This window comes from Gavialis gangeticus, unplaced genomic scaffold (assembly GCF_001723915.1).
Source record: "Gavialis gangeticus isolate Ggan-Ray unplaced genomic scaffold, GavGan_comp1, whole genome shotgun sequence".
Taxonomy (NCBI): Eukaryota; Metazoa; Chordata; order Crocodylia; family Gavialidae; genus Gavialis; species Gavialis gangeticus.
In genome coordinates, this window is record NW_017729024.1 from 9,280,246 (window position 1) to 9,292,242 (window position 11,997).

Here is an 11,997-nt window from a genome sequence, read left to right on the forward strand (position 1 = left end):
GCTGGGGTGTGCTGCAGTCGGGGCAGGCAGTGGTGGTGGTGCTAGCAGGGAAGCTATGCAAGGGGAGAGTGGGGTTGCAGCCATCCCAAATTTTGCAGTCTTCAATATCGGACCAATGTATTGGTGCATCTCTATTATTTATTAGTCACTGGACCGAACAATGCAGATTATAACATATGGGTCATTTACCTACTCCTCTACTGACATCATATGTGCTATCACCTGCTTGGCATGCCTCTATGCTGTCTACTGTACAGATGGGGCAATCTCCATATGAAAGAATGAATGGATGGACACCAGTCGGACATCAGTTTGAGCGGGATACAAAAGCCTGCTGAAGAACACTTTAACATTCCTAGAAGTTTCATCACTGATCTTAGGGTAGCTGTTCTTTCATAAAACAACTAACTGTGGCCTCAACCTCACCACAATCCTTACTTTTTAACATCTTCATCAATGATGTAGACCATGGTGTCAGCAGTGGGCTGGCCAAGTTCGCCAATGACACCAACTCTGGCGGAAAGCATCCACACCTGAGGACAGGATGGTGATTCAGGCAGATCTTGACAGGCTCATGAAATGGGTGGACAAGAACCTGATGGTGTTTAACATCGAAAAATGCAAGGTTCTCCACCTTGGGAGGAAAAACCTGCAGCATGCTTACAGGCTCGGCAATGCTACGCTGGTTAGCATTACAGATGAAAGGGACTTGGGGGTCATGACTGACCACAAGATGAACATGAGCCTTCAATGTGATGCTGGAAATCTTCAAGAGGAGACTGGATAGGCACCTGACTGGGGTCTTATGACCCCTCCCACGCCCAGTGCTCCTTCCTGCCCGTGGCAGGGGGTCGGAGTAGATGATCTGTCTAGGTCCCTTCCGACTCATGGATTCTATGATTCTATGATAACTTAAATTCAGGCCTCACGGCTAAAACATCCTCTGAGCCACACCACAAGTGCTCCCTCTCTCACCCATATCACCAGCTGCACCCACATTCAGGCTTTTCCCTTTCTTCACTCAGAGCAGAGCTCCTTCTCCTTTGGTCGCAGGCAGGGGGCCTCCCTGGCCTCCGCCTGTGGTTTATGTAAGAGCCAGGCCCTGCCCTTTTCCTGTCAGCTGACCACGCAAGTGTTGGCTACTTGCTTCCCCTGGTTGCCCTGGCAACTGGCACCTGGGTGGCCATTTCTACTCTTCAAGTAGCAGGCACCTTAGTGCCCTGCTACACCCTCATACTAAATGTCTTAGTCTAGACTTTTAAGTGAGTGTTGTGCCACTAAAATAATTCAGTCACAGAAAGTCTAAGTCTAGAAAAGTCCCTGTGTTGCACAATTGCATTCTAGGGGGACAAACTTCAGAGAGCAGAACTGTAAAGATTTCACCTGCTGATATGTTAACTAGGGCTGTGCAAAGCTTTGGTAGCCGGTTCGATTTGGAGGCGATTCGGCCTGATTTGGCAGCCAAATCTCCAAATCTGAATTGAATCAGGGGACCCATTAAAGGTCCGAATCGAATCAGAAGCCACCAAATCAATTCGGAGAGATTGGAGATTCAGCGGCTTGCAGGAAACAGAAACTGAGAAGAGGGAGGGGGATGGGGTGAGAAGGCTTGTTGCAGGCAGGTAAAGAGAACAATTGTTCAACTGCTCCTCTAGGAGCCTCTTGCCAGTGAGAACCAACCTTTTTGATGGAAGTGCCACAGATTAATTACTGTGCCCTCCCTGAGTGCCCCTATGATCCCCTTCCTGTTTCTGCTTGATCCCCACCATATCTACCTTCCCCCAGCATCATCCACTCTAGACTATTTAGCCAGGCTAATACCAAAATCAACACATCAGGAATATTGTGGAGGGTGGAGGAGAAATTAAAGAGGGACATTTTATATCAAAAATAGCAATTCCCATAGGTGACTAATTCATATCTGGAATACAGGCTGGAATACACAGACAAGTTTCTGCCAGGTGTACAAACATTAAAAGTTCTTCTTTTAATGAAGCAATTCCAACAATAGTGGAAACCTAGGAATTTTATCTCTTGACAACTATTTGGCCTCTTGAGTTGTAAGATAGCCTAGAATGTTCTTGATCCTTTTCTTAACAAGAAATCAACTGGGATAAGACCACTTGTCCTAAGGGAGTTTCTAAGATGGAGGCTTTCAGGACCACTTAATATTTTGTCAATTCTGAAGGTAGAAGAAGTCAAGACGAAGGGATATAGAGAACCCTTCCAGGAATTCCATGATGTTTCTCTATCCTTCTGGCTGCAGATGACTGAACCAAGATGTCCAAGAAGAGACAGCCCCCCAAAGTATATTTCTACATATAGCCAAGGCCTTCTGCAGTCACACCCTAAAATAAGTCTAACTCCTCTTGCTCCATCTAGTCTTCTTGATGATGTTCTGGGTAAAGTAATACATAACCGTCTACAAAGTAATAATGTGGCTGTCTGCAAACTCATCGCGGGGGGACAGCAGGAAATAGGGGATATGATGTTTACCAGGGTGTCCACTGGGGAAACTAGAAACAATGGCTACAAACTGAAGAAGAGCAAATTTAGACTGGACATCAGGAAAAAATTTTTTACAGTGAGGGTTGCCAAAATACGGAATATGCTTCCAAGGGGGGGTGGTGCTGTCCCCTTCCTTGGAGGTATTTAAGAGGAGACTAGACAAATACCTGGCTGGGGTCACCTGACCCCAGCACTCTTTTCTGCCCAGGGCAGGGAGTCAGCCTCGATGATCTAATAGGTCCCTTCAGACCCTAAAAATCTATGAAATCTATGAAAAAGGCCCACCTGTTACTGGGAGGGAGCTTGTAGGATGACAAGAGTCGCAAACACCTTTTAGCTATTTTCTTGAGGATTTTTGGTCTTGTTTGGTATCATCTGACTCTTTGGGTTCAGTTGTGGAGTGACAAATCTCCTTTCTTTAACAGAATTCCTACTGAGTAACAGTGACTTCTCTGAGTTATAACGTTCCTTATTGTCTAATATATCAATATTAATATTCATGTACAAACTGGACAGGAGTGACATTGCCCTACATCCAGATCTGGCCTGTGGAGCCAGATGTCTTGGATTGACTTTACACACTGTGCAGGTGGGACCCGGAGCAGCAGGTGCTCCTTACCATGCAGAAAATTAATCTGAGGCATGTGCCATGCCCCGCCAGACAACCCTGAGCACTAACTCTAGTATGCAAGGACAGCCTTGGGTTCAATTTTGACTGGGCCTGGAGCTATTGCTCAGAGCCAGGCTGGTGGGATGCTGTGGGCAGAATACACAGCACTGGGTCCAGTTCATGCACTGCCTGCCAGAGCGAGCCCTAGAGCAGGGCTGCCTGTGGCACAGAGGGCTGGCACAGGGAATGTGCTGCATGTGGTGCCTTACTGGACTGGCCCTGTCCACTGGCTCTGGCACAGCTGGATGTGGTCTGCAGACCAGCCCAGGTACCCTTGGGCTGGATGAGTCTGACACCCCTACCCTTGCCCTAGAGTGTATTTTTCAGAGGAATAGATGGTTGAAAGGACACTTGATTTCTTGCCTAGTGACTTGAGAATCTGGGGTGACATACTGGAGCTCTTTTATTTTAAGGTAAATAGGACCAGGAAACTGAAGGTGATTTTTACATTTATTGAAGAAGGGTCATCACTGATCAGTAAGGAGCAGTTGCTGAGAGTTGAACGAAAGATTTTTCTCTAACAGAAGTGTTTGAACTGGAGTCTATGCAGGTATGGGATTTAATGGTTCGTCAGCAGAACTCCAGATGCTCTGCCTCTTCCTGAACTGATAGCAAATGCTACAGAGTACTGCTATATGCAGTGTAAGGGGGATTTTAGTAAGACCAAATCTGATAGAAATAACATGTCTTGCGGAAGATGAAGAAAAGTCAAATCAATTTTAGCCCATTCATTACATCTTAGCTCTTTTCTGAGAGGAGAGTCAAATCCCCCTAGCAATATACACATGCAATGAAGTTGTGTGGGCATATTTTGGCAAAATTTGATTCAAAGTTCAAACAGCAGATTTCAATTAAGATTTTAAATTCTCTTGCTGACATTTAAAAGGCTAAGTACCCCAGACACTCACCATCACAGGAAATGGCAATGTAATGTGCCAAGTTATCAGCCACTTGCTGAAATACATTTCTGTCTGTTATGAAGCCTGACAAAATCCAATATTCTACTACAGTTCCAAGAATTCCATTCAGGAGGCTAGATACTTCATGTTTCAACATCTAAAATGGAAGAAACGGTATTTGTAAAACAACATTATGAAATGCAAATTAAAATGGATAGTGTATTATTAACAGTATTGGAGATTATAACCCAGCCTCACTCAAAATAAGTACAAAACATGATTAAGGATATATCAGTACAAAACATGGTTAAGGATCCTAGACTATTGCTTTAGCTGAGGTTGTGTATCATATAGCATTTGTTCATATTAGGCACCTACCAAAGTAACGCACAATAGTCTCCTTGAAAGTAGTAGCTGCAGGCTTTCAATGTGAAAAATATGGCACAAAATTATGGGGACCTGGACTATATTAAATACTAGGACCTATGCTATGTCTCAAAATGTTTCTTGAATATTCATTCAAGAATAAGATGTAATTGAAGACCAGTTTATCATAGTTAAAAAGAATTGCATCACAGTACCGGTGACAGAAAAAGTATGGAGTTTCATCAATAAATCAAGTGTAGGCTTATGAAAGAATAATAGAGACTGGGCATGTCTACACAAGATGCTTTACTCAAGATTAGCACAAATTACTGAGCAGTAAGCATCGCTGTCTACACATGCAAACGCTTACTGCACAGTAGTTTAATTATGAGTAAATTTGCTATCTGTAAATACAAGTAGCAAATTTACTCATGATTAGTTACTGTGTAGTATGTCATGTGTAAATGGCTGACCGGGAGAAAACTTGCTCCCAGTCAGCCAGACAGCGGCGGGTGGGAGATTGCTCCCTGTCCCTGGGAGCTGCCTGCTGCCAGGGAAGACTCGCCCACTGGAGCCTGGGTGGGGCCAGTGTCCCCCTGCCCTAGCAGCAGGGAATTCCTGGCCCCTGCATTGCAATCACAGAGAGGGGGCTGGGAGCTCCCTGCACAGGGATAGTTCCCTGCCCAGCCTGGAGCTGTCTGGGACCTGCCCCTGACCAGGACAGTTCCCCGGCTGTGTGGGGAAGTCTGCAAGTGCACTTGCAGGGGAGCTGCAAATCCCCACCCAGCCAGGGGCTCACTGCTAGCTGCCCCTCTCCTGCAGCTCTTTCCAAGCTTCCTGCCCCCGACTGGGGAGCCAAGGCTGGGAGCTCCTTACTGCTGGGGCAGGGGCAGCAGGCAGCTCCAGGGGGTAGGGAACAATCTCCTAGCTCCCACCATGAGACAGCTGTTTCCTGGCCCCGTACTTCCTGCCAGCATCTGGGCTAGCACCCAGGGGGAGTCTAGAGCTCCTCTTGGCTGCTGCCGGGGGCCAGTGCAGAGCTGGAGTGGGTGGGAGCAGACTGCTGCCAGAAGCAATGCATCCCCACATGTGTAGACACCTGAACAGGGTGGGTTTACTCTGTAATAATTTACTCTAGAGTAAACCCAATTTACAGCATTTGCACATGTAGACGCACCCAATAAGACTTGGATCAGATTTGCTTAACAAGATATCTGTCAACCATGTATGAGACACACACACACACACACACACACACACACACACACAGAGTTCATTAAGGTAATAAGCAGGGAAATTGTCGTCTTTGCCTTGTCAAAATAAAAGAAGTCCATACAATTAATTAACTATTTCATTCTTTACTATGTTAAGTTTCTCTTCATTTTTGCTATATTCTAATTTACTTTATATGAACTGAGGGAACCTTCCTCATGATAAAACAGGGAATTAATTGGGCAGGGTGAAAGAATGGACAGAGTATTTCAGCTTGATATGTAAAATGAATTTTTCTTTTAAAGATTTAGGAATTAAAAGCAAGACAAATATTATCTTCAAGGAATAGGCTTTTACGTGCTGTAGGGCTTTTAAGAACCTGCTCTCAACTTGTACTACTAATGTATCTTCTGTCCTAGGAGCACAAATTATATGTGTGTGAACAAATTATTGCTATCAATAACAGCATGTAATTAATAAAATGTCTAAAAACACAGCAGATAACTTCTTTTTGCTAATTTTAAGCAACTTGGTTAAGGTTGCACATGAAGCCTAGGGTAGACCTTTAATCACAGAATGGATATTCTGCTTCCCTCTCTGCTCCCTAACTCCCACTACTGGCTAGCCAAAACCACTATCAGAAAGAAATGTCAGCAATCTTGAGGTTACTCTTAGAGCAAATGGCTTATAAAACAGAGTTCCAGAACAATTTGGCAGATGCCACGAAGTGCAGCCACATCTTCATAATTTAATCTCTCACCTTTCAGCACTGCCTAATGTATTTTTAGAATCCTGATAATGAAATTTAATGCTACGATGTCACCTGGAAAATTGTCATACATTCTGCTGGTTGACAATTCTGCTTAGTTAATGTTCTTAAATAAAGATTCCAATGGTACCAATGAGTAAAAATATCCCATTAAAGTAATATCTTTAAGAATGCATGAAACTAGTTTAAATAAAAACTGCCAGAGGGAAAGTGATATACATTAATGAAAAAGTACACGTATAGAAAAAATTTAACTTTACTTCCATATTAAACCTGGAATTTGCTACAAGGTGTGGCAACAATCTCTCCTCAATCACAAGTAAGCTTCTGCTTATTATTCATAATAGAAAAATTCAAACCAAAACACCACAATAATCTATGCTGTGGCCTGGCCCTGATTTAGCTGCATGGGGAGGAAAGGGGCAAGGCTGAGCCCTGATTTGGCTTGGTCATCACTCACCCACTGCCAAATTTCCCAACTTGTGGGAAGTCTAACAGGTCAGATGTCGTGGCTCTACAGGCTGTAGGTTGAGCCCCTCTGTTTTACAGATTTAATGAAACCTACTGCATTTTCACCCTTTAAAGTATCTTTAAAATGTCAATCCTGAAAAGGGATCTTACTGCTATAAAAGTTTTAATTCACAGTTGGAAGTATGTTCAGAATTTTTGTTTCCCTCTTTTCCAATGAATTTAAAGTATAAGCAATGAACTGACCACTTCTTATCCAATTCTCATCCGTCAGACATTTCTTCCTTGCTCTTATTACTGTACTTTGACAATTTAACTCACTGGCAGCTAGGGGAATCGACAAGGGGAATTGGCAGTGGTGGGTGAAGGAGTAGCCGACCCTGCTACAGTGCGGCATAAACCCATGAAGCTTAGGAAACACTGTAAGTGGTATTTTAGCATTATGAAAAGCTATGCTGTGGAATGTTACCATCGCTTTATGAACTATACAGATGTTGTGCTTTATATTCTGGAGTTGACTTAATTTTCTGGGCCTGATTCATCATGGCACTACTCCAGTTTTATACAGGTATAACTCCATGTGTAACAGTTCTAAAACCATCTGGTTTTAACAGTTACTCTAGGTTTATACTTGCATAGCTACACTGAATTCGATACGAACATAAGAAATGCCATACCGAGTTAGACCAATGGTCCGTCTAGCCCAGTATCCTTTCTCTGACAAACAATTCATGCCTTAGAGGGAAAGCGTATGTATAGGGCATGTGTAATCCATTCTGTCATACCCTCCTTGTCATGAACCACCAGAGGTGATATCCTCTGATGTCAGAGAACACATCCATGACTTCGATTTAGTAGTTCCCAATGTATCTGTCCTCCATGAATTTGTGTAATTCAGTGGTTCTCAACCTTTCTAGAGCCAATTCACCACTTACACACAGCCCATCCCTTGTTAGACTTAAGAAGCCCATAAGAAAATGCCAGATCCTAGTTTTCACTTGTTTTTTTGACTAGGGAAAAATAACAGCAATTTTTCAATTGCAAAGAACTCAGAAAATCATAAAAGGTCAGTGTTTTTAACATGATGGATTCCTATCTCTGGGTGTATCATCTTTGCACACCTAATAGTGATAGTATTACACAGAACTCTGCAGCACTCTTAAAAAGATCTTACGGTACACCAGGGTGCCATGGCCTCCAGGTCAAGAAGCACTGGTCTAATCTCTTTTTTAATTTGGTCATATAATCTGTCTGTACGATCTCATGGGCAAATGAGTTCCACAAGTTAGCTAAAAGTTATGTAGAAAAAATACTTTCTCTTGTTTGTTTGAAGCCAGTTTCTTTTTAATTTCCATGGGTGCTCCATCCTTTTTGTATTCTGGGACTTGATGAATAACAGTTCCTTATTCACTTTACATACACACTTCATAATTTTTATAAACCTCTATCACTTCCCTCTTCAGCCTTCTTTCCACCTTGAAGAGTCCTAGCCTTTTCAGTCCCTCTTACTACGGAGTAATCTTTGTTGCCCTTCTCTGTATCTTTTCCATTACTTCCTTTTTGAGGTGTGGAAACCATAACTGCACCCAGTATGCAAGATGTAGATGCACCATTTATTTATATAGTAGTTTGTTTTCAAATGTCCTTCTTAATGATCCCTGACATTTTATTGACTTTTTTTGGTCAAAATTGCTTACCGAGTGCTGTATACAGTTAATCTAACTTTAATGGAGTTCATCACAGAATGTTTTTTTTAGCAAGAGGAAGCCATTATGATCATCCTGTTTGACATGCTGCAAAACCAACCCAGAGAGCCTTGCCCAGGCTCAATATATTTTCTACATCAAACTCCTAACTTCAGTTTGAGCTCTGGTTCTCTTTCAGAAAGATATTCAGTACTGACTTCAAGTGATGCGAAAACTACCATGTCCTTTGGCAAGGTCTGCTGACATTATGCACATTACTAAATTTCATGCCTTTTTGAGAGTGAGGCTAGTTATACTACCAAGATGTTCCAGCTGAGTAACACCATTGTGTTACCTATTTTACAGGTAAATGTTAGATAGTAAAGGTACCAAGACACATAATAAACAACATATTTTTCAATTAATGGAGTTTTTTTCCCCTTCCCCAATACTTAGTTAATTTTTTCTTTGTTGCAGCCATAGGTTACCAAAAACTCTTTGGCCAGAAAAACAAAATAGTCTTAAAATGTACAAGGCAGGAAATCAATAATTCTGAGGCAGAGTTTAGAGTTGTATCCGCCTAGCTTTTTATAGTTTCCCTCTACTTTTCATTTGTTGAAATCCCTCCTGATTCACCAGGCAATATAAGCTTACCAGCAGATTCTATAGATATAAAAATGAAAATCAGTCACTTTTATCAGTTAGTTGAGGATCTGTTAAGCCAGCCTGAAACTTTTTCATTACATTTCATTTGATGCGTTTATTTACAGATGTTTTCATTAGGGATCAGTGAGAACCACAGTATACCACTTAGATTCAAGGTGTTCATTGCCCCAACATCTTTGATAATATTAGAGAAGGTGGAAAACTTATTCACCTCCTGATGCTGCCACTATCAAGCACTTAAAGTTGTCTACCAACATAGGTTGCTAAAGAAGTTCTCTGACCCAGGTTTCTGCATGGCAATACACACTGTTTCTGTTGTCAATGGAATAACAACCTCAAGTAAAAAGCTCTTTCTAAAACAAAACTACCCATAATGCTCCATCCCCCTAAGTTTAAGGTAAGGAATCACTGCACCCTACTGACAAAACTTAATGCCAAGGAAACACTCCAGGTTTACTCTGATATCTTTAAAAACAATATAACTGGAGAGAGGCTCAACTAGCTATGTACTGAGGGGGGAGATTTGCTCCTGTAGGTATTTCTTATAAATTAGTCTTTTCATCTATTTTAAAAGATTTTAACTGAATGTCTCTACATATCTGGACAAAGTTTGATATACAAGTTTGGCAAACAATACTCTAAAACTGAAAGCACAGAAAGATGATAATAACCTTTGCATGCAATAGGGAACAGGTTATTACTAACAAAGTTATTAAGAATGAAAACATTACAGATCTTGTCTGAGAACAATATAATATCTGGTTTAAGGTCCTATCTCAGGGGCGGGCAAAGTCCAACCCCGATTTCATTTCCCAGCAGTCCGTCTGCATCTCTGCAGCTGGTTTCCATGGAGACCCCAGCAGCAGCAAGGCCATGACAATGGGGGGCCAGCATTTCCATGGAGACTGGCCCCAGCAGCACTGGTAGGGTGCACAGCTGGGCAGGGAACTGCTCCAGGGCCAGGGCTGGAATCTTGTGGTGGTGACAGTGTGGTCCAGACCTGGGGCAGAATTGAGATCTGCTGCCTGCATGCCTCACACGGGGGTGTGCAAGCAGGGGATCTCTGCTTTGCCCTGGCTCTGGACCATGCTGTCACCACTGCAAGATCCCAGCTCCAGCCCTGAAGCAGCTCCCTGCACAGCTGTGAGCACTGCTGGAACTGGTCTCCATGGAAACACTGGCCAAGTGCTGTCATGGCCCCGCTGCTGCTGGGGTCTCCATGGAAACCAGTTGCAGAGGTGTGGGAAGGGGCAGCTGAGAAATGGAGTCCAGCCACTGACCGGATCTACCATTTTGCCCACTGCTGTCATATACTAGGAAGCTAAACCTTGTAGTGCAAGGATATCTAACATATGATCCACTGGCTGGATTCAGCCCCTGAAGCTGTTCCCCCTGGCCTGCAGGGCTCCCTGAAGATAAGGAATTTGGGGGTGGGGCTAGTGGGGGCAAGGCCTGCCCTAAATTCCAGGGTTATGTAATCCCTTGGGCATGACCATTGGCATTACGGGGGCGAGGGAGAGCTGTGCTGAAACAGCCTCATCTGCCACACTGTCATTTGCCCTGTGGCTGCTTGCCCTATCACCTCCAGGTCTGGATCTGACCCATGAGGAGCCCCACAGTCCAGATCTGGACCATGGAGTAGGGTGGGTTTGACACTTTTGCTATTGTAAATAAGATGAAAAGAGAAAATCAGTTAGAAACTCGGTTTTGTGGTTTAGGTCTGTATATTCAGTGCTACACTTTTGTCTTAAAAAAGTAGAACACTTCTGAACGTATTTTAAAACAAATTGTTGACTGTTTTGTTTTGAAAGCAGAAAACAAAAGACTCATTGTGCTTACGTAAGAAGCAATATAAGAAATGGTTTTTATTGTACAAAACTGAAATGTCTCAATATAGGAAAGACTAATACTAGGAAAGAAATTCAGTGACTCAATTTAGGCTACAAATAGGAACCTACAAAAGTGGATTCATTTTCCAAAAGGACTGAACCCCCCACTGGAGTGAACTGGACATAAGCTTGCTTTATGCACAGTGTTTCTGAAAATCAGGCCACTTACATTTAGATATGGGCCTAGAAACCTAGATTTAGCCACTTTTTAATACCTTGACCAAAGATAAAGGACAAGACTTTGTTTCTGAATGAATTGCTTTGACATTCCTTAAAATTGATAGGTGGTCTGGGTAGGACTGAAGTAACCTGAGCAAAGCATTCATTATGTTTAAATCTCTCTGTCTTCATTGCACTATGAAGGGCAGCTAATAGGACACTGAAAAGGCTTTTCCTTCTATAATATTTGATTTTCTGTTGCTGTCCTGTTATTGTATTGAAAATATGTATGCATGCTACCTATTTATTCTCTACTTTTACAATAATTTAAAAATAATTATGTGGGGAATTTTGTGGTCAAAGACATTTCAGACAGCCCTTAGTTTCTGAAAGAAAGGGGTGGTGTTGAGGAGAGCCAGTCTCTGTGCAGGTGAGTGTCCTGCTGGCCAGTAGGCCAAAGAATAGCAATTACGTTGTCTTCCATTATGTCTGGATGAAAAGACCTACGGAAAACACTGAAAGAAGTTAAAGGGCCCGAGAAGAAAAATGGTGAGTTTATTAAAAAAAAAAAAAATGTTTGAAACAACAAAGCCTTGTTTGTTTGTTTCATCCTTCAGATAATTTTTACTGAGTACAATACTGTGTGAAAAGGACACTGTAAAATAAGTTTAATTTTCACAATGGTAATAGCGTAGTGTGTTGACTA

The 11,997-nt window shown here is 42.5% G+C and overlaps 1 protein-coding gene across 1 annotated transcript in view; it reads right to left on the reverse strand.

Moving 5' to 3' along the window:
* Window positions 1-11,997, reverse strand: part of SLF1 (SMC5-SMC6 complex localization factor 1) — a 67,558-nt gene that overhangs the window by 9,825 nt on the left and 45,736 nt on the right. Inside the window, exon 11 of the mRNA XM_019516885.1 lies at window positions 4,087-4,234. Coding sequence (XP_019372430.1) covers window positions 4,087-4,234 — 148 coding nt within the window. The remainder of the gene's footprint in view (window positions 1-4,086; window positions 4,235-11,997) is intronic.